The sequence below is a fragment of the Xyrauchen texanus genome, chromosome 36 (genome assembly GCF_025860055.1).
Source record: "Xyrauchen texanus isolate HMW12.3.18 chromosome 36, RBS_HiC_50CHRs, whole genome shotgun sequence".
Taxonomy (NCBI): domain Eukaryota; kingdom Metazoa; phylum Chordata; class Actinopteri; order Cypriniformes; family Catostomidae; genus Xyrauchen; species Xyrauchen texanus.
The window spans coordinates 8,374,866-8,398,580 of record NC_068311.1 but is presented as its reverse complement, the minus strand read 5'-3'; the positions used below and the strand labels follow the sequence as shown (position 1 = coordinate 8,398,580).

Genomic DNA, 23,715 nt, shown 5'->3' with positions numbered 1-23,715 from the left:
CACATCCAACACTCAAAATGTTCAGGAGCATACTGTAATGTGAAAAAGTGTCATTATGACTCTAATGTGACATTTCATTTTAAATTGTATATTTATTTAGACAGTATAATTGCAAGAATACATCTAAACTTAATTTAATTGGCTGATTTAAATGTAAAAATCATGTCTAGACAGGATGCTTGTCATTATTACATTTGTATTACAGTAATGAGAATTAGATATTTTTGCATTACAGTTATGTAATTTTGATAGGGCAATGTGCTAATAATTGTCGTGAAAATGTCACAATGGAAAAAAATAAATAAAAAATAATAATATTTTTAAATAATTTAATAATTTAAATAATAATAAATAATTCTCTTTTAATTTTGAGAAATATGACCCATACATTTCTTTGTAATATTCACCCTAAAACAAAAACGAATACATACAAACAGAGACATTTGGAGAGTGCACAGTCCGCCCACACAGGAGTTCTTTATTTGTCAGTAACTCCTCCAACAGTATTGAATTATAATGCAATACAGTTACATTGTAAAAAGCATTAAAACAGAAGTACCTCAACTCACTGATTACTTTTAAAAATGGGATTATAAACATCAACAAAATAAAAAACAACAAAGTGAAATAGGAAAGATCTGGTCCTTCACCTCGTGAGGGTAAACAAAATCTGGCAACTGTCATAGGTTTGGCACAAGAAATCAAAATGGACCGAAACATCACACAATCTTGCAGACAACCATAAAAAATGTAATTTACAGCTTGGACCAATCATGCGTTTTTATGAAGAAATAATATCAACTGTTTTATTCTTTCCTTTTTTTTCTTCTATTTTCTAATTTTTATGTATATATTTTACAGTTGATCAATAAATGGTCATACAAAAAAAATACTAAGTAATATCTATATCATTTACCAATTTTATTAGAAGTATAAGCTGTGATGGTTTGTTTAATACTATCTGGCATTCAGACATTTTCCACAAACCCCAGTAGAGCGTGGAGTCTCTTCCCCGAAATTTCTGTGAGAAATTCTTCATTTCACCACAAGAGGATGCTTGAGAGCAGTGCTATTCAGTAAACAAACTACAGTTTGCAGAGAAATAAATACAACTTTCATGATACACAGCAATAACATTGACGACATCAACCAAAAAAATAAAGACAGAAAACAAACGACAAGGGAGAGAAAAAACAAAACAAAAACACAAGGAACCCATGATTGTCTATATATGAAAGACACGCGACGGTGGGATGGTGTAGCTAAAGACTAGCATTCAGGCTATTTAGTGGTATCGTTCGCCAACTAATGGAAAGGGTTGCAGTGGAAACGATAGAATGCCCTTCTCACAAATTGTACAGTTCTTCTACTTGTTTATTTTCTCAGTTTAGAATAGAAAACATAAAAAAGATTTCCCTAGCCTTGGTTTTTATTTATTTATTTTTTTACAACCGCGGCGCTCATCCTCAAAAAAATGTTCGCATAAACTGGCGGGAAAGTGGGATGAAGGAAATGCAGTGCTTTTATTGGACAGAACTCGATGTCTCGCTCCTTACACCTTTTTAAAAACCAGCGTCAGTTAGGTCTCAAGGTCACACCTTTTTTTGTGTTTAAGTTTTAAATTCACAAACTCCTTGATAATATCTTAAAAGAAAACCGCTATCCCCTCTGCCTCCCACCCACCCACCCACCAAAAGTTTGTAAACTTGCACGTTTATTTTTACAAGACCTTAAAGAAAGTGTTAAAATGCTTGAAAAACAAATTTTTGTATTTGTGTTTTGTGTGTGTGTGTGTTTATGTGTGTGACATTGTTAATCCTAATATATTTACAGGCCGATAGGCTTTTGTGCCTAAATAGTCTGGAATCACATTTGTCTGGTGGAAGACTATCAGCTGTTACTCTTAGTAACCTTCTGTTTAAGTGGACAAAACTCACAACATGACACCAACGTTTCAATAGCAATCATAAAAACTGTTCAACAGCTGCAACTGCTGTGCAAACATTGAAACTTGACAGAATAAATACAATTATTATTATTATTATGCATTACTAATATTGTCATCATCCTCATCATCACCATCAAAATAACCAAAACTACTGTCATTGCTACTGACTGTACTCAATCAATCAATCAATCAATCAATCAATCAATCAATCAATCAATCAATCAATCAATATGTCAATCAATCAATATGTCAATCAAACAGTTGTTCAACAATTTGTTTGTGTATGGGATAGTGTACAGGTATGCACAAGGTGCATATGGGTGTTGATGAGGATTTGGGCACTTGTGCAAGTGTGTGTTCTGTATGTGTGAGAACCAGAGACTCCGGCTGTAGTGTAACATCACACTGTTGTTAAGTTAGGTCACATGGCACATTGGGGTGTCATACGTGACTGAGAGACTGAATGGCACTGGGTTCCGCAGTGTGGGCCAAACTGTGCCACATCGAGGAATTATGGGTAGACGAGTGGAGTGGATCCTTATCAGCTAGAGACAACATCATTGCATATGCCTATAGACAGAGATTATAGAGTAACAAATAAACAAACACACACACAATTTATTACCATATAATGCAGCATTAGAATTAAATTTCAAAAGAACATACTGCTAAATGGCAATATAAAAAAAATTTAATTTGAAAAACTGAAATAATTTTTTAATATTTATTTTAAATGTAATACTTGTGTTTTAATTTTATAGTATTTCTAGTGTTGTCAGTCATACACATTTTTTAATTGCGATCAATCGCATACGTTATTGTAGTAAATCACGATTAATCTCAGATTTTTAAAGTGCTGAAATTTGGCACTATATATATTATTTTCTTGTCAAAATGCATTTATTTCCATCTTAAGAAAGAAAACAAAACAATATGTAAAAATATACTTTATTAATATTTTACAAACAAAGCTTATTTCACAAGAAATGCACTAAAATAGCACCAATTCGAGTAACATAAAAAACTAATTCTAAGTCTAAGTGGGAGGTTGACTAACTGAAAAAAACTGTTTTCCATAGGTTGCATATTCATTGCAATATGCATTCAATCTCTTAAACTCTCATCCTCCGCAATATTAATCTTCTGGTTGACTGTGGCTATCCGCTTTGTTACAGCAATCGTAAAGCTGCATTCATGATTCACGCCAGAGCATCAATGGCAGCGTCAAGCTTTGAAATCACAATGAAATGCGCTTCCAGACAAAAACGTCTCATTCTGTGTTTTGCTGATAGTTAAGACTTGACTTGCTTCTGTGGTAATTAAAATGCGCCTTACAAGTCCCATCTGGGCTTTTTTTGTACATCATACAGCGCCTTTATCCATCATTTTACAGTGACAGGTAAGCGCTGTCAGAGATTATTTTATTTACTGAGATAACAACCTTCGTGGCTCCTTCATAGAAAAGAATTACCACAGTACCGCCCATAGAATGTCAATGGGACCGCCACGTTATGCTATTTTATGCTAAGCTTGTAGGCTCATCTTGGTAGAAGGGCTCTGGCACTGTCTGTTTATGGTGTATCCGTCAGTGTAATGACACACAAGTGTTTATGCCATATTAATTGCTTAATGACAACATTTTTTATTTCAATAATTTTTCATATTTATTTGAAATATTTATTATTAAACTTGTGTAAAATGTAGTTCAACATAAATATAATTAATTGCACTTGTTTTCTACATGGTTAGTAATTTGACTAGCTGTCATGGCGCTACCTGTGACTTAGACTTCCTGTACAGCGGCTGCTTAATTCCTTCTTGAAGGTGGGCGGGGCCAAAACTGGCGACATCACCATCGCTGAGGTCCCCATCCTCCATACTAAAGTGGCGGATGTGATCCAGCGTGGAGAAACTGCTTTGATCTTCATCATCCTCATCTTCATTAAACCTAAAAACGATGCCAAGAGACCATTTTCAGAACTTTAGCTTACAAACATAAAACAACAATATAAAAATGTGTTTTGTTGCGTGCGTACCTTTGTGGTGAAGATTTGCTATTTATCTCCAGATCATCTGGTCCCTCAAAATCAATGTCATTGTTTATGATGTCATGGTCTAGACTGCTAGACACACCCTCATCGCTGGGTTTTTTGACACTGTCGCTGTGTTCTGCCTCTTCTTCCTCTCCTCCAAGCTCCTCCCCTTCCTCTTCATCCAGGTCTTGCGACCCCTGACCAGGCAGGGCCTTGTCGCCATCAAAATGACTGCCATTCAACCTGTGGAAAGAATAATTTGTAATTATGTTAAATAGGCATGAATTCATGATCTGCTTTGTCCCAGCTGAAAGACAACACTATAAGCTGGTTTAAGCTGATCTCCCAGTTAAAAAATGCCCAAACCCCCTCTAAAACTTTTCAACAGACCAGCCTGACCAGGCTGGGAGACCACCTAAGACTAGGCTGGGTGACTGATATGTCAATCTCTGATTAGAGATAGAAAATCATTTAGTGCTGAAACAAGGTTCTGTATGTTTTGTAAAAATAAACCCCCTTAAAAAGTAGAAACACATGCCTACACAGAGCAAATGCTTAAAGAAAGAAGGCGAGTGTGTGTGAGAAAGAGAAGCGATACCCTATTTTTCATTAGTTATGAGGGCCCCTGGTTGGCAGAAAGGAGTCGTCCATCGACAGGGCACTTAGACAGCAGGCTTCCATTCCCTTCTGCTCTCTCTCATGCAGCTCAACGCACTCCTCTTTCCCTAGTTTATTTTTTTCTTTATCTCCAATTCATCTAATAGGCCAAATATTTAGCTGACAGCCCAATTGGTGAGTGGAGAGAAGGAGCTGCCAAAGCAGCCATTTCCCTGCAGAGACAGAGCCCAGCTATCCAAACTCACTCACACATGTATAAACCAGCCAAAGGAGCCACATTAAAGCTGATTCACTCGTTCGGTCCTGATTCTACTCTTTCCTCAGCTTAAAAATAGCACCTTCCCATTCGAACCTTAAAGACAGAGAGTATAAATTACAAAGTGAGAGAGAGAAGGAAAATATAAGTCTGTGTGTACAGATGTGCAAGGACAGCAATGAAAATATCCCACAGAAATATTCCATCTCCAATCAGAGATCTTAATTCGAGAATATGTATTAGAGAAATTCAACAGGAAATGTTTTTAGTCATAAATAATGGAGATATGGAAAAATTGTGAGTGAAAGTTAAAAGAACCTTGGTGCCCAAATGGGAGACTCAGGTTCGAATCCAGCTTTGAATCCAGATTAATCTTTAACACTAATTATTAATCACTTTCTAAAATAGACATGAACGATACCTTACTTCGTGCTGCTAATTTGAGGTGCTATTATTTTTCTAAGTAATTACAAACTTTTGGGTGTTTCTCTTAAAGGAATATTCTTGGTTCGATACAATTTAAGCTCAACCCACAGCATTTGTGACGTAATGTTGATTACCACAAAAATTAATTTAGACTCGTCCCTCCCAAAAATCTGGATCACAGTGAGGCACTTATCATGGAAGTGAATGAGGCCAGTTAGAAAATGTTAAAATACTCACTGTTTCAAAAGAATAGCCACAAAACATAAACAATATTCGTGTTAACATGATTTTAGTGTGATTAAATCTCTTTCTAACCTTTTTTGTGTAAAGTTTTAGCCAATTTTACTTCATTACCACGACGGCGTAATGCCATAAACCCTGCAATCCTGGTAAACAATTACTTAAACATCTTTATAGCTCAAATAACACACAGGTTTTAAAAGAAGAATTAATGTAAGTGCTTTTATAAAATGATAAGCTTCATATTTCTGCCTTTAAACCCTTCAAAATTTGCCCCATTGACTTCAATTGTAAGTGCCTCAATGTAGCCTCGATTTTGTTTTTCTTCTTTTTTTTAAAATGTGAATATCCCCTTTTCTTCCCAATTTGGAATGCCCAGTTCCCACTACTTAGTAGGACTTTGTGGTGGCGAGCTTACTCACCTCAATCCTGGTGGAGGAGGACAAGTCTCAGTTGCCTCCACTTTTGAGACTGCGATCCGTGCATCTTATCACTTGACTCGCTGTGCACGACACCGCAGAGACTCACAGCATGTGGAGGCTCATGCTACTCTCCGCAATCCACACACAATTTACCATGTGCCCCTTTGAGAGCGAGAACCCCTAATTGCGACCATGACGAGGTTACCCCACGTGACTCTAGCCTCCTTAGCAACCAGGCCAATTTGATTGCTAAGGAGACCTGGCTGGAGAACTCAGCACGCCCTGGATTTGAACTCGAAACTTCAGGGTCGTACTCTCTGAGCTACCCAGGTCCCTGCCTATTTTTTTTTAAGAAAAGGAGGAACGAGTTGAAATATTTTTTTGTTATAATCAACATGGCACAAATGCTGTCAATTAAGCTGAACTTGTATTGAACCTGGAATATTCCTTTAAATACTTACATTGATTATTTTTTGGCTCTCATTTCAGTGGCTTTAAAGTCTAAAGTTTGTTTCTTTCCTCAGATTAGCGTAGCACTGCTTGGGTTACCCGTATAATGTAGTTTTCACATGCCGATTAATTCCCAAAATCTCCTCCTCTCATCTCTCTGCACACTGCTAATACTGTAAGAGGGAACGACAGAACAAGGAGCGAGGAATGGCGTGATGATGAAAACATATTGGCTAATTAGAGAGAGCTGGGGTAATTTGTGGAGGATAAAGTATCTATCAGGAGTAGTCACTCTGATAGGAAACATTCAGCGACCTCTGACCTCCTCTTCCACACCTACTTCCTGTTCACAACACATGTTGGGACCAGATGTGGGATGTACACAAACACATGTATTTACACACACACACACACACACACACACACGCACACACATGGATGACAGGATCCAACGTTTACACCGTCAGAGATCCATCCAACCTGATGATCATTTCAGGGAAATGATCAGCATAAATGCTCAGTGATAATTATCATATGCAAATGGCGAAATTGATGCATGTGCACACAGCCAAAAGTCAACAGTGATCTGCATGTTCTCTGAATCGGCCAATCAGTAATCACATACTGCCGGAGACCTGCCCCAATCTTTGCTCTTAAAAACCGCAGGCGACAGGTTAAAGATTAACAACCGTACAGAATATATGTACACACAGATACGTTCACATGTGCTGTGAATACACACTTCGATACACAAGACATTTCCTTTCATGTGCTCATACAAAGGTATTCACAGACGCACACACAGAGGTGAGGGTTAATGAATAAGGCATGAGAAGTGTTGTGTTCAGTAATGTTTGTGTATAATAACCTCCATTCTGCCTTGGGCAACTAGCGCCAACTGATGACTGACAGCCTAATGGACAATCTGTTTGCATGTGTGTCTTGTGTGTGTGCGTGTACCCAGTTTGGGGTTGATAAAAAGCATGAATGTTTAGTAAGTGTGTATATGTTTAAATCTATGCTTAATGGTGCCTCCAACATGAAACACAAACTAAATGAATTTGTGTTAATTAGGTATGCACTGAAACAAAATGTATGTGCCGAAAACAATATCTAATTATTTAGAACAACACCTGTTAATACAGATAGTTTGGTGGTTCTGCAACCGCCCCCCCCCCACCCCCCTTTGCTCCCTTGTTTCAAATCACTAATAATTAATTACACAGATTCAAAACAAAGTGAAATCACTTTACTTTCTCTCTACATGTCTTCTAAAGTAACTGGTGTCAGTTATAAACAAAGCATATTATTAACTCACTTCAACATTGTTCACTCACATTAACTGAATAGACTCGTTAGACTCTAATATTGGTAAGATTTATATTTGTTTTTAATGTTCTTAACTCACATTAACTGCATTCTGAGTGATGAAGACTGTCGTGTTTGGCGTTACCAAACTCATCATATTCCTTGCTATGTACATTTTTCCTAACAAATTGCAAATCTACTGTTATTGTCTCTCAATTCAAAATAATTCCACACAAGAGACATTTTCTTTCACACACAGCACAAGTTGAATTGTCCGACACGTTTTTCTGCCCACTTTGACAGAAATAAGCATCCTTGATAATCACATGTTTAAAAACACAATCAGCTGTATCCCACGAGTGTTCGTAAAAGATACTGTGAATTTGAATTAGAACAATACATTTGACTAGTTTAGCTAAATTACGGACCAGTTATAGTGAAAGTTTACGTAATTTTTACATTTTATTTTTAAGTGCTGAAAATGTTGTAGTCATTAATGTTAGAGAGAAAGAAAATCGTATTTACCCTTCCTCCGAGTGCGACGGAGACGTGGTGTTCCGTGCAGTGTTGCTGATGAAATTTCGTATTTCATTAAAATACGAATCCTCCTTGTCCTCTAGGATGGCAATGCCACTGTCCAGCTCTGATCGAGGTGATGACATTGCTGTTCCTACAAACAAGAAAACACACATTAGTGTCATTAACCTTGTGCAATGCCACGTCCACATTCGTTTTACCAACGCATGATTTAATTTAATTTAAACCGACTGATCTCAGTTCAGGAGAATCTGTGCTGTCAGTAAAGGGTTAAAATTTCGATGCATGTGACCAAACAACATGATTAATTGATTGCTGTCAAGATGCAAAGAGACTATCAAACAGTGTAACAAAAAATGCTTATGGTGTAAATTCATACTCTAGACTTAAGTAATTTACTAAATAGGGATCAAGGGAGCATCCTATAGCCATGATTGAATTATTTATGCAAATTTCTGATGTAATGTCTGTAAAGTCCTCATGGTGGCGTGGTGACTCACCTCAATCCGTGTGGCGGAGGACGAATCTCAGTTGCCTCCACGTCTGAGACTGTCACCCCACGCATCTTATCACATGGCACGTTGAGCGCGTTACCATGGAGACATAGCGCGTGTGGAGGCCCATGCCATCCACCACAGCATCTACGCACAACTCACCATGCACCCCTCCGAGAACAAACCACATTATAGCAACCATGAGGAGGTTACCCCATGTGACTCTACCCTCCCTAGCAACCGGGCCAATTTGGTTGCTTAGGAGTCACTCAGCACACCCTGGGATTTGAACTCGTGAATTCCAGGGGTGGTAGTCAGCGTTTTTTACCACTGAGCTACCCAGGCCCCTGGAAATCAATTTTAAGGAAAACTATTTTATATATATGCTCTAGAATTTTAATGTAATTTTTTTTGTTTGTTATTAGATGCTACTAAAGCATCAAAAAGGGAAATGAAAAATACACAGAGTAGTTATGCTCGGGTCTCAGGAGGTTCATTTGTATAGGTGTAATGACAAATTTCTAGATCACATTTCAACCCCTACCCCAAAATAAAATACAAATACAAATAAATAATTAACGGAAATCTCAATAAAAAAAAAAAAAAAAAGGTTTCATGAGATTCACCCGTGTATCTATCTAATAAGTAAGGAATAGTTGTAATTAGTCTAATCAAAACGTTTTAAACTAATTTGTGCCATGTCCACACTAATACTATTCCGATTTAATTTCCAAACGTTATCATTTTCCAGAGTAAGTGGTAATAGAGAGTGTTTTCTAAGGTTTTCAGTGGAAGAAAACGGCATTCAAGAGTGGATATCAGGCATAAACAAAACAAATTCATGCGTTTTCAACCAAAAACATATTAGTGTGGACGTGATCTTAATTACAAATGCTAAACATTTGCTCAGGGAACCTTTAAACGCATGTTTTAATTTTTTTTTTGTATTTGTGTGTATACCTGATATATTACCATTCTCATGTTTTTTGAGGTGGCGGTCCAGGTTGGTTTGTTGGCCAAAGCAGCGATCACAGAGGTGGCATTTGAAAGGTTTCTCTTTGTTATGGATGTTACGGATGTGACGCTGAAGATTTGATGAAATACTGAATGAACGATCGCAGTACTTACATCTGAGAACAGACAAACACATATGAAAATAATCAGACAATGCCATTTTTACAGTGTACACTCATGAGGAATCAAACTCTCTTTTTATTTGTTCATCTTGCTCTCGTGCATACGTCCAATCCTACACACATGATTGAGTGGTCATGAACTCTTTGTCTCTAATCTTTGGCCAACTCAGTAACACTCAAACTCTACAGTCCATGTCCTCCCTCTCTATTTCTCTCCCTCTATCTTGAAAACGACTGTATGCGCCAAGTCCCTTCATGCAGAATTATCCCTCGTGATTACGTGATCATATCTTTCCCTTAGTCCGGAGTTGCGCGCTAAACTGCCTCTCCAAGAAACCTGTTATCACTCTCTCTCTCTCTCTCTCTCTTGCCCTCCTCCAAAAGCAACAGAAAAAATAGAAATTAAATTGCAGTTAAGGGCTGATCACCGGCTTGTTTAAAGCCCTGCCAGTGCGTGGAGATTGAGGCTATCTGGAAAGTAACAGAGCACTGCACAAACCTCCCCTGTGGTCAAACAGACCACAAATGCAGTGTGTGCGCACTCCTGTTTCTGTGCAGTATTTTAAAACTCCCTAAAAGAGTCTGAGCCCCAAACACAGGCCTAATTACCCAGCTGCCTTTGCTGGCCCACAGCTGTACACCACTCATCACCTCCATTATTCATTCAAACTTCCTTCAGTCTTCCTGTCTGTCTCTCCCTCTCTCTTGTGAACTTCATATCACTCTTTTCAGATGATGATAACAGCTTATATCACAGTAACATTCTATGAAATATTACATGAAACAATTAATAAATACTAATTCATGGTAACATTACACTGTCATAATTAAAATTAAATAATAACCAATGAAAGGCAGTGTGTTGAAGAGATTTTATTGTTGTTAAGCGATGTAAAAACACTTTAACACAAGGCCTTGCATCCCATATTGCTTTTAAAAAATTATGGCAACAGCAATATGATAAAAGATAACAATGTTTAATAAATAAATGTATAAGTACTGATAATCACAATAAAAACATTTTGTCAAGTAATACAGTTCAATATACAGCTTAAAGGTTTGTAAAAGTTAATATAGTAGCATATTAATATAGTATAATAATATATAATTAAATTGATGTGAGGTCACATGGATGCGGTAACAAAACACCTTCAAATGCGGCTTATTCTATCTAATTTTACAATCACAAATAAATCCGTTTTATAGCATGCCATTTGCTGCATATGTGAATAATTGATTACATAATAAGAGTGTTACCTGTAAGGCTGCTCTCCTGTGTGTGTCCGTAGATGTCTTGTAAGGTTGGCTGAGCGTGGGAATATCTTGCCACAGTATCTATATGGGAAGGAAACAGAATTCCAGGAACAATACTCAGCATTACCCCCACACACACATACACACATTTCCAAAAACAGCCTGCATTCCATGGTCAATGCTGTCATCATTCACTTAACATCAAACAAATGTTTATTTAACATCTTGTCATTAATGAAAACAAACAAAAATACAAACAAAAACCTTTTTTTTTGTTTTGAAGTATGTTTATGTTATTTACGTATGGAATACATTTATTATACGTTTGCAAACAACAAAGTTTTTAGATTGTAGAACATATGTTGTTTAAATGTATGGAAATGTTTACTATGTAATTTACAAACAAAAGGTTTTTATATTGAAGTACATGCTCATGAAACATACAGAAAATATTTACTATACAGATCACAAACAAAATGTTTTTTGATGTTTCAACATGCTTCCATTATTTAAATGTATGAACAAAATATTATATAGTTTACATACAATGGATTTTATATATGCTTATGTTTTTTAAATGTAAAGCATGCACATTTTAACATTTATTATATTGTTTACGAACAAATTTATTGTAGTAAATGCTTATGTTTCTTAAATGTACAGAAAATGTTTACTATATAGTTTACAATGTTTTTTCTTTTAGATTGTAGTACATGCTTATGTTATTTAAATGTACGGAAAACAGTTTTAGTTTACAAACAAAACGTTTTTAGATGCTCTAACAGGCGTACAATATTTAAATGAATGGAAAACATTTATTATAATGTTTACAAACAAAAAGTTTTTATATTGTAGTACCTGCTTGCTATTTAAACATACGGACAATGTTTATTATATTGTTTATGAAACAAAAATGTTTTATATTGTAGTAAATGCTTATGTTACTTAACATACAGAAAATGATAATTTAGTTTACAAAGTAAACTTTTATTATATTTATTATATAGTTCACAAACAAAAAAGTTTTAATATTGTAGTACATGCTCATGATATTTAAACATATGGACATTTTTACTATTTAGTTTTCAAACTATTTTATTTTTTAGATTGTAGAACATGCTAATTTAAATGTACGGAAAACAAAAAAAGATTTTATTTTGTAGTATATGCTTATGTTATTTAAATGTATGGAAAACATTTACTATATTGTTAACAAACAAAACTTTCTACATTTTAGTTCATACTTAATTAAACGTACAGAAAACCTTTATTATATAGTTTAAAAGCAAAAGTTTTTATATTGTAGTACATATATTTATTACTTAAAAGACAAAAAAAAAAAAAAAGATATGGTCATTATAGTGACTTCCAGGTGGAAGTGAGCATTCGTCGTAATGGTTACCTGCAGGTGTAGCGTTCTTTGCCCTTGCGTAACAGTGTCTCAGGAAGAGTGGCGGGCGGAGCACGGAAGTCGAACATTGAGGGAACGGAACGCATGATGTCACCGCTGTCTGCCTTCAAAGACCCAAAAGATTCTAGCTTCTCGGCCATGTTCTCAATCGCTGACATCTGTGAAAGAAAGAAGAGGTTATGACCTCTTCGGGATGTCCTTGAGGACACTCATCCCTACATTTATTTTACATGGCAATGTATTCTACAAACTACACACATACAGTTCACCTGTGTAAAGCAAAAGCGAAGACCGTGAACTTCAACTTAAAGATAGAGCGTCAAATACTTTTGCTGATCTGTAATGTCCAATTTTGACTAGACACACACATGCACAACCGCTAATTTCAATACACAGTATAAGATGGACCACACACATGCACACACAGATCCATGCGGATAAGAATTGCTGCCAATTTACTAATGAAGTCTAACAGTTGCTTTCATCAGAAATGGACATACTCTCAAAGGAAAAAGAGTTACATGTGTGTGTCAGCCAGAAATGAGAACAACATAAGGCCTGAGTGTGTGCGTGCGTGTGTGTGTGTGTGTGTGTGTGTGTGTATGTGTGTGTGGTGCGCTGAGGAGCAGGAGTGATTCATGTCCTATGTTGGCCATAAAGCATTCAGTGCACAATATGAGCAGACAGCACATTCGTCAATATGAAAGATGTTGACATTACTGATCAAGGCTGAGACAGCAGTAATAATGATATCATAGGGAGGAGAGGGAAGGGGCGGAGCGGGACAGGAGGGAGGAGAGGGTCCCAGTAGATGAGCCAGCCAATCAACCACACCGTAACACTGAGGGCTTGCAGAGAGCAAAAGTGGATTTACATTATTTTGCGTGCATTGAATTTTCCCCTTTCCTTATTTCAGTTTTGGTGACAAATCACACCTGATACGTAGTGAAGGACATACAGTAAATGACACACACGCTTGCATACATAAACGCACAAACATGTTTCTTTCAGCAGAAATGATTAAAAACATTCTAAGATAAAAATTATATCTCAGTTGTTTCTCCTGGCAAGCAATGACATTAATTGGAGAGCAAATGGAAGTCTACTGCTTCTCAGATGTATCTCCTGATAAAAAGTCCCCAGTAATCTCACATGTCTTCTTTAGAAAAGATCTTAACGTCTTAAACTAAGCTCAGGTTTGCCAAAATACCAAAGTTTGCAATCAAATGTCCATGCTTTTAATATGAACTCAAACATTTCTCATCAAAAGAGCAATTAATCTGTTCTTTCAGAAAGAAAGAAAGAATAGTGTAAAGAGAGAGGCATTCAGAGAGAGCAGTTGAGAGCATAATTTGGGCATTTGATGAAGAATGACAGCTGGGAGTTAAAGTTCTCAATCGGCACGTCAGGCTCATATTCTCCGAGAGGATGTGAAGTGTCAGATCTGTTTGATTAGGGATACACCAACTCTCTCTCTTCATGAATCATGGTCAATGGAAATGAGGGAGAGACAGATAGAGATGGGGGGTACTTCAAGAGCTTATAATTGTTTAAAACCACTTTCATTAATTCGACAAAGTAAAAAATGTGATATAACTACACAGAAAAGGTTAGTTAGCAATTTTATCACACCAGAATCTGAAAAGAGTATTTTATTGTTTACAGATTGGCCCCATTCACTTTCATTGTAAGTGCCTCACTGTAACCCAGATTAATTAGTTTTTTTTTTTAAAGGAACAACGAGCCAAAATAAATTTTTGTGGTAATCAACATTATGACACAAATACTGTCAATTGAGCTCAACTTGTCTTGAACCCAGAATATTCCTTTAAATAACATTATAGTAATTAGTACAGACTAACTCTAATCCTGCAGCTGTTTTGTATTTTTGGGAAATGTAGATTTAGCAAACATTTGTCAGATTTAGCCAACTTCTGCGGATATTTAGCGAACTGGAAACATATCTCAAATGTTTCTCAACAGAAAAATACTCTCACATGTATGTTCTAGAAGAGACCGAAACAATTGCCAATATACAAGTCTGCAATTAAAAGTCAGAGATCTCTATATAAACATTTCTCATTAAATTCACACAAGACCAAATTATCTGAGCTATGCTATCCATATTAATTTTATAACTATATACTCTCACTATGTCACCACCACTTGTCTCATTTGTGCGCAATTCGAATTCTCCAAAAGAAGAAAGTAGAAACATCTGAGACTATGTTTGATCCTTAAAAGAAACATAATTGACATCAAGTCTCTCGAGCTATGAAAGAACCTTTGACTTTTGGTCACTAGCATAAACATGCATATTTTATAGTCAATTTGATTGGTTCTTGAAATCTAAACATATTATCACAGATTGGTATCTCTATGATTGCTGTAACAACTAAGTCCAAAGAAGTCCGTGATCATCAATGAATGGACTTCCTGGATAGTTAAGTAGCCTTCACCCTCTCCATCTCACTCTGTGGTAGGGCAGCTGTTGAGTTGCCAATTCTCAGTAGTGTGCGTCTGAGAGGCCCTTCATTAGCAAGAGCTTTTTCAATTGTTGATCTTATCAGGGTACCAGATGTCTTGGGTTTGGAAACCCCCCTTTCCACTATCACACACACACAGAGTGGTCCCAGAGAGACTGTTACCCCTCCAGTGATGCGGTGCCGTATGGGGGTGTTGCCCCCCAAATCAGTGCTGTGGTCTGTTCCTCTCTCTGTGTAAATAATCATGCACTTACACTCACTGCATTATCAGGGAGCGCCATCAGAAATAACAACTGCTCTGTCTGCTTAACACACACACTGGCACACAAATGCACAAAAGTGGAGACAAGCATGCAAATACAGCAAATGACACATGTACACAGCAGAATCATTCACGAAGGCACAGCCAAAAGACTCTTCATTCACCCAATGTTTCACAGAGTCCATTTCATTGGAACAGTTGTTGTGTGTTATGTATTTTTACTTCTCAGGAACTGGTAACAAGATCAAATGTGCTCTGTAATAACCTGTTGAAATGACCAGCATTGCTAGTCACCAGCATACACTTACAGAACACTTTATTAGGAACAGCTGTAAACCTACTTATTCATGCGATTATCTAATCAGCCAATCACGTGGCAGTAGTGTAATGCATACAACTATGCAGATACGGGTCAGGAACTTCAGTTAATGTTCACATCAACCAACAGAATGGCGAAAATAATGTGATTTTGACCGTGGCATGATTGTTTGGTGCAAAAAAATAAAAAACATCCAGTGAGCGGCAGTTTTGCGGATGGAAATGCCTTGTTGAAAGGAGAGGCCTACGGAGAATGGCCAGACTGATTCAAGCTGACAAAAAGAATATGGTAACTCAGATAGCCACTCTGTGCAATTGTAGTGAACAGAATAATATCTCAGAATACACAATATGTTGAACCTTGAGGCGGATGGGCTACAACAGAAAAAGACCATGTTGGGAACTTCACTAGGATCATAATGTTTTTAATAAAGTACTCAGTGAGTGTATGTTGTGTTTTGGATGCTGGTGTCACTACCAGACTTCCTAACCAATAAGACTTCTTTGGTCAACCAGTTTCACCAAAAAGACAATGTTTACTGACTGAACATTAATCGCCTCTGCATGGAAATGACAATTTTTTTTATTTTTTTATTTTTTTTTTTTTTTTTTTATGATTTGGCCCATGCATTTGTTTGTAAAATCCATGCATTACGTTTAGTGTATCATGCTTAGAGTGAGGAGCAGTGTCGGTAGAAGTGCAAAGTTAGGTGTTTGTGTTTTAAAAGCATGGAATTATTAAGAATTTCTGCGTGTACGTGTACACGAATGACTTGGCTTCGAGTAACTTACCCATGTTCTATGATCAGGCATGCGAAACTGGGGGTGGGACAAAAGGAAAACAGCTAATCAAAATCAAGAATCAAATAGATCAATCATCTCTGAATATGTAATGGGATGTTGAGTGAAGATTAGCATGCCAAAGAAGCTGACTGACTGAAACTAAGGGCAGATTTACAAAAGCAGCAGAGTAATTCGTATCTTTTTAAATAAATACATAAATTATGCAAGAACCATCATTTTTATGTTATTATATTTTACACTACATTCTCCCCTGGCTGTAAGATCAGCACCAATGGAGGAAAATAAACACTTTAAATTGTTCAGAAGGCTAAAGGTCATTAAAAAAATATATTACAAAATGCAACTGGTGTCCTTTTGACATTAAAGCCATCTAAAACTAAAGATACATGCATGTATATGTTTCTGTTTCTTAACTTTTACCAACAATTCTGCCAGTAACTTCCACTGTTCATATTGTACTCTGTTATGTGTAGTATCAATCTAATACATTTACAGTAAAACTGCATTTCCCATAATTCATCTGTGCAGTCATTTGAGTTCCTAGTGCTGATAAGAGAGTCTAGTGAAAATATTTCAGTAAAGTGGATGCTGATAGGTCACCTCATTAGGCAGTGTGTAAGGGACATGTGGATATTATCTTGCATTGACATAAAGCATACACAGCGAATAAATCAGCCCAATGAAACAGCCCATAAAATACTGTCTTGAAACAGCCAATAAAACACTACACCAGTCAGTGTCTGTGTGTGTTTCAGGGCCTATATGTGTATGTGGGTTATCATGAGAACTTCTGAGTAAAATTGATCACACACACACACACACAAACCACTGACATAGAGCAAACCGGTTACAGAATACACACACACTAATGAGGTGCTTGTACACTCTAGAAAGAAACCACACACTTGCAGTTCTGTACTCAAAAAATTCACTCAATCCAGATGCACAAATCATATAAATCACAGAGATTTACAATGAACGTACACACACTCTCTCTCACACACACTCTCCAAAAATGGGAGTCAGTGTCTGGCAGTTTAACAGGGTATCATATTGTGACATCATAATCAAAGACACCCACACAGAGAGATGTGTCACAAAGCTCCACCCAGTCTAAATCTCACATCTGGAACTGATCATTCGCAACAGAACTGCAAAGAGGAACAGGGAGTCACTATGCTAATGCTAAAACACTGGGGCCTGATAAGTCTACAGCCAACATACTGTAATCATGATGTTATTTTGTCAATACTGGAAATTCCATTCAATTGGAAAAGTAACGTTAAATCAGCATTTAAAACTGTTTAGTATTTGGTTGATTTGCTAAACTGATTTTAAACCTGCTGGTAGCGATATCTGCAGTACTAGTGGTAGAAAACAGAATTGAAAAAATAACTACTGTTTCCCAATCATGACTCTCATATTCTATTGTTCGAGATAAAAAAAAGGTAGTCCCACCCAAAACCCATGCGCTTGGCATAGAGCTGTATCGAAGTCACAGTTATTATATACACAGTTACAGGCTATTTATTGGATACAAGCGGATACAATACAGCTCCAATATACTTGAATGGGTCTGAACTGTAAACTTTATTTTACACACTGTTCCATCTTGTCATTATTGTCAGTTACACAAATTCAACAAAGGCTTCTCAATCTTTGTGTAGATGTTCGCAAATGTAAACATTTAGGCTTGGGATTGTAGGATTTGAGGTATTGGTAATACTAAAATATGATGCCTGACATTGCAATTCTGGAATGACCTTGTACATCACCTTTTCTGTAGAAACTGAAGAATTGTTATACTATTATTATTATTATTATTATTATTATTATTATTATTATTATTTTCAAACTGGTCACTGTGCACATCCTTTTTTATTAGCATTTGTGTCTGGAATGGCTTGCATTGACAGAAATCACAGCAGCACACAAGGCAACTGAAAATAATGTAATGATTTGTGCAGGACTGTGGGGATGAGGTGTTTAAATAAAATGAAGTTAGGAGTGGGAAAAACCTCACCTGTGGGTGGAACAAAAATCCGGGAGCTGGTCGCATGTACTTATCCTTAAGGACTTCAAAGGGATCATTCATCTTTCGCTTCTCAACCCTGCTGATGTTAAACTTATATCAGTTCTCAGGACAAGTTTAAAAACACTAGACTCTATAGCCAAAATAATTGGACACCTAAACCCCAAACCCATATGTGCTAGATAATTTAATTTCAAAATGATTGGCATTAACTAGGAGTTGTTCCTTCCTAACGATTCCCACTCTTCTGGGAAGGCTTTCCACTAGATGTTGGAGCATGGCTGTGGGGATTTGCTCCCATTCAGACACAAGAGCATCAGTAAGGGTCAGGCACTGATGTTGGGCAGTGGGGCCTGGCTTACAGTTGGTGTTCCAATACATCCTGAAGGATTTCAATGGGGTTCAAGTCTGGTATTTGTGCAGGTAAGGCATGTTCTTCTACACCAGACTCAGTCAATTATTTATTTTATGGCGTAGAATTGAGGCCTAGCCAAATTAAACAGAATAGGGTGTCCACATAATTTTGGCCATATGTTTTTAAAAAATGATGCTACAATTTCATTTCTACAGTATTTTAATACTGTTATAGTAGTATGGACTTGTGATTGACAGTACCTGTAAATGGGATCCATGAAGAAAGGGGTGGGTCTTGCATGCTGGAGGGAGGGGTCAGCCTTGGGTGGCTCCGGTTCTATCCTCTCCTCGCCAAAGACTGGGTTCTTTTTTAACTCCTCCCCTCTCGCACACTTGCCTCTATTTCGCCCGCCAAGACTCAGGTCCAATGGCTGATCCTGATTGGCTGATTTTAAATGTGAAGCTTCCGGTTTCAGTGGGGTACAAGTAGCAGCAAGATGCTCTTCCTTTCTCATGGTGGTGAGGTCAAAAGGTGATTCAGCGTTTCTGCCTTGAAGTTTTTTAGCCTCAACTGGTGGGCTTTCTGGCTCCCCCTTGTGCCCTGGATGTCTAAGTTGCACTCTTTCAGGAAAGGGATAGACGGATGGAGAGAAGGCAGGAAAGAAAGATAAAGGGAACATTGAAGGATATGGAAGTGTCCCAACTTTTTTGTCTTGCAGGCCTGCAAGTCCAGTAGAACCAAAGTATTTCTCTGCAATGGAAGCAATGGCCTTGATTGAGTCATTAACTGCACCAGAAACAGCAGTGTGCTCATCCAAAGATGGTTGGATGAGACCCAGTGTAGGGAAGTCTTTTCCGTTAACAGTATTACTATTACTACTGGAACTGATAAGAGTTGGGCTCTGGGCATCATTAAACCCACTAGACTTACTTTTCAGCCCTTTGCCATTTTCCTGCACTCGCACCCGTTCCCGATCACTCTCGGCTTCGCTGTCCATCTCTGATCCGGAAGTGCTTTCCAGTTCACTCCCGCTTGGAGTGCTGACATCGTCCAGGTCACTACTCTCTGATTGGTCGCTCATCTTCCCGCTGTGCCTCGGCTTGGGTATAGATCCTTCTCTCTGATGCGCTACACCCTCTCCCTCCCCGTTGAACAAGTCTTTACAGAAACTCTTCAAGATGTCATGTGACCCAGGAATGGGTGAGGACAGCAGAGGACTCTTCCGAAGTTCTGTGCTTTGAGGGCCATTAATTGGTGATGTGGATGGGATTAAAGGAGGGCGGTGGTAAAGTCCTGATGGGAAAAGTCCTGAAAAACTGAACGGGAATGCTGGAGGTGCTGCTGGGAATGTCAACCTACCATGGTGCCTGTTTGTCCCAAAATAGTCTGCCAAACCGGGACTCCCATGGCTCATTCCAGCTAGTGTTGACTTGTCCAGGCCAGTTGTACCAGGGAGGGCCATGCCCTGGGCAAATAACCCTCCTGCGGCAGCTGTGAAATGGTTTTTACCCTCGCAGAAGCGCCGATGTTTGTTTAGAGAGGACGTAGTGCTGAACATCTGGCCGCAGTCTTTACATTTGATCTGAGTGCGACAGTCCGCGTGCATACGCTTGTGGCGGCATAGATTTGAGAATTGTGTGTACGATTTGTGGCAGACCTCGCCTAAAGACAGTGAGACATGGATGAAGAGCATAAAAAGACTTGTAGATTTTAGCATGTCATGCACATTTCTACACACATCCAAGAAACAAACAAAAATGCAGGATAAGCACAGAATGGCAGATTCAAGAATGCAATGTCAGACACAGGTGCACACAAACACACAAATATACACACAAAGACGACAGGGACAGCACAATGGCTCTATTTTAAGCGTGAGAAGGAAACAGATTTGAATGAATCCTCTCCTGTAGGCCCGTTCCCATGGACCAAGCGACGTCTTTGTCTATCACACACTCATCCACTCACACATTACATACACATCTTGATATGCTTTACTAACATATTGAAAAACTGCATCATTAAATCTATTCAATGTACAAATTACTTGTATTACTTGTATGACTTACATAAAGGTAAGATTTTCAATAAAGCTGATTTGAAACTATGTGCATTGTGAAAAGTGCAATAGAAAATAAAAATGACTTGACATGTCACATCCTTAAAAAGCAAAAACTATCTACTACCACACCATCCAGTCATCAATCATTGTCAGTGGAACTCATGATTGATCCCAAACTACTGTTGGCAATGTCACTGCACACACACTCTGTCCTTATGGCAGTTTATACAGTGAAATCCCTAACACACACTGTGAATGTGAAAACATCTCTCTATACATTGCAAACCTAACACCTCTAGTGTGAAATGAAGCCTTTGAACTACCAGCATTTCTCATCATAATCACATACTTTATTACAAATGTGAAGTTTTCCAAATTTATGGAAGTTGAAGGGATTGTTAGGGAGTGTAGTGGGTATTTTGCTAATCCCTGTCGGATTGCATGAGGTGTGAGTTACATTATGAGAGGATGTTCAACCTCGGGATGTGTTTATGGAGTCGGTCACTTACAGAGGCTCTGATCAAGAGATAAGGTGTAAATATTAGTGCAAGGAGAGAGGATGACTTAAGTGTTATCAAAGTCAGTTTTTCTGTTCGGAATTTATATATGCAGACACCATATGACCATGTACAGTGTGGTCCAAAAGTTCTAAACAACACTGAAATTACAGTTTGCTGTTTTTTCATTTAAACCTGGAAATAAACAAGGTTTTAACATTTTTGCTGAATTTTTAACAGTTATGACGTAAAATAAATAAGACATTTTTAAGATTCTGCATTATTATCTTCTTCTTTCGGCTGCTCCCGTTAGGGGTCACCACAGCAGACAATCCTTGATTTGCATATTTCACTTGACACAGGTTTTACTACCAGCCCTTCATGACGCAACCCCCCAGTGGCCATATGGGGCAATTTTATAGTCTCCAATTCAGGGCCACCACTGGCCAAATTGATGCTCTACGCGTGTCGCGTGATATGAGCGCAAAGTGATCATCGGTGTGCCACAACTGCTTCCGGGTCCTTGAATAACGTATCATGTGAGAGTAACTTTCTGGTGCCCACCTAGGGTAAGATGGTGCCCCCCTAGGGAGTTGGTGCCCTACGCAGACTGCATAGTCTGCTTATAGGGAGCGGCGGTACTGCTCCAATTAACTTTGGACTTGTGGGGGAAATTGGAGCACCCGGAGGAAACCCACGTGAACATGGGGAGAACATGCAATCTCCACACAGAAAGGCCCAATTCTGCACTCATCAAATAAGCAAATTTGTGACATTGACCATGTTTAAACTCCTTGCTTCCACTGAAGCACACAAGAAGCTCTTTGATACCATTCTAGACCGAATACATGCTGTCATTAAAGCACAAGGGGGAAATGCATGGTCATTTTTTATTCATGTTATGGTGATAATGTCATTTGTAATGAATATATATATATATATATATTAGAGAATTTAAAATGAAAGCATTTTTACTAGTGGTATAATTAGTTTGGACCCAACTTTATACCCAGTACAGAAACTTACTGTTTGGGTATTGTACATTCAGGAAGCACAGCAGACATTTACACACATACACACATTTGGATGAACAGGTGTGAAATCTGGGGCATGTGTGATGGAAGGTCTATTAGCACTTGTGTTGTCAGGTCTTAATAAACTGTAACTAAATATTATAAACACATTCCGCAGTGGTACAATGAATTACCACTACAGTGTGTGTGTATAAGAGTGATCTCTTTTAGATTAATTAGTCATATTTAGCAAATGTTGATTTCAGTTAATGGTGTGTAATTTTTTCAATGTGGAAATACTTTCTCCTATCCTTGTTTCACATACAGATACAACTACTGTAAAAGTAAGCCATCTGTAGAGCTCTACTTGTTTGAGCACCCCGACCAGACAGACATTGCAACATTGGCTCAATCAATGGTGTACGTTTGGGGTGGGGCCATCTGTTTGGGAACCTGTTTGAAAAGAGTGATCATTTTTAAATTTGGTTTGGTGATGCTAGTGGCAAATAAATTACACACTTCACCTTTTCAAGCTGCAAAAAACAAAAATGTACACAAACAAAAACGTACATATATATTTGTAAGTGTATGTGTGTATATGTTTATACCATGTGCAACAATCTGTCTGTGTGCAGTGTCGAGATGTGTGTTGTTGCAAGGTCATTAAGTGTTGTTAGCGGTGCATGTTCAAATGCTGATTGCTGTTAATGGTGCTGTGTTAGTCTCTGTTCAAGCAGGGCTGCATGTGGTAGTGATTTACTTGGAATGGCCAGAGTTAGCAAGCTAGTTACTGTCTGATTCAGGGTGGGGGGTCAGTGTCTACATAAACTGTGTGGGATCAGCACCACAAGGGTCAGTGCATAAAGTTCAATCGGGCAAAGTTCAGAGGTCATAGTATAGTTTAATATGTCTAAATCGTTATCTTGCAAGTGAGGTCTTTATGCAGGATGAGATTAAGAGGTCATTCGCATATGATATCAAAGGTCACGCATTGAATTCAAGAAGTGCAGAGCTGGTGTGCTGACATGTAAAGTACTGTAAATATTCACAGCGTGGTCCAAGGTAAGTCTGTGATTTAGAGGTCAGAAGAGGAGCGTAAGACAAATGGTGACCACCTCAGTTGATATGATCATGAGAGAGTAATGTGATGTGTATATGAATACATTACATTTTCAGTATGTCTATGAATAGTCAGTGACGTTTAATCTAGAACTGTCCTATTGTGCGTAGAGTTCAAAGGTCTTAATAAAAGAGTTAGGTAGGTGTTGGTTCCAGGGTCAAGTTTAGGGTTAGGGTTAACAAAAGGCTTAGACTAAGACAAAGTCTAATGAATCTATACACACATGACAAACT

General features: G+C 37.9%; 1 protein-coding gene across 13 annotated transcripts in view; it reads right to left on the bottom strand.

Annotated features, from left to right (window-relative positions):
- Window positions 1-456: 456 nt before the first annotated feature.
- Window positions 457-23,715, bottom strand: part of LOC127630035 (MDS1 and EVI1 complex locus protein EVI1-A-like) — a 207,362-nt gene continuing 184,103 nt past the window's right edge. For 4 of the 13 annotated variants that reach the window (XM_052107411.1, XM_052107415.1, XM_052107412.1 and 1 more), the window contains exons 8-17: window positions 19,051-20,452; window positions 18,427-18,517; window positions 16,392-16,418; window positions 12,525-12,691; window positions 11,126-11,203; window positions 9,693-9,862; window positions 8,227-8,371; window positions 3,985-4,224; window positions 3,725-3,896; window positions 457-2,518 (exon numbers count right to left, since the gene is read on the bottom strand). In XM_052107411.1, coding sequence (XP_051963371.1) covers window positions 2,390-2,518; window positions 3,725-3,896; window positions 3,985-4,224; window positions 8,227-8,371; window positions 9,693-9,862; window positions 11,126-11,203; window positions 12,525-12,691; window positions 16,392-16,418; window positions 18,427-18,517; window positions 19,051-20,452 — 2,621 coding nt within the window. In that variant the 3' untranslated portion in view covers window positions 457-2,389. The remainder of the gene's footprint in view (window positions 2,519-3,724; window positions 3,897-3,984; window positions 4,225-8,226; window positions 8,372-9,692; window positions 9,863-11,125; window positions 11,204-12,524; window positions 12,692-16,391; window positions 16,419-18,426; window positions 18,518-19,050; window positions 20,453-23,715) is intronic. The other 9 variants (XM_052107413.1, XM_052107417.1, XM_052107420.1 and 6 more) reach the window with 4 other exon arrangements.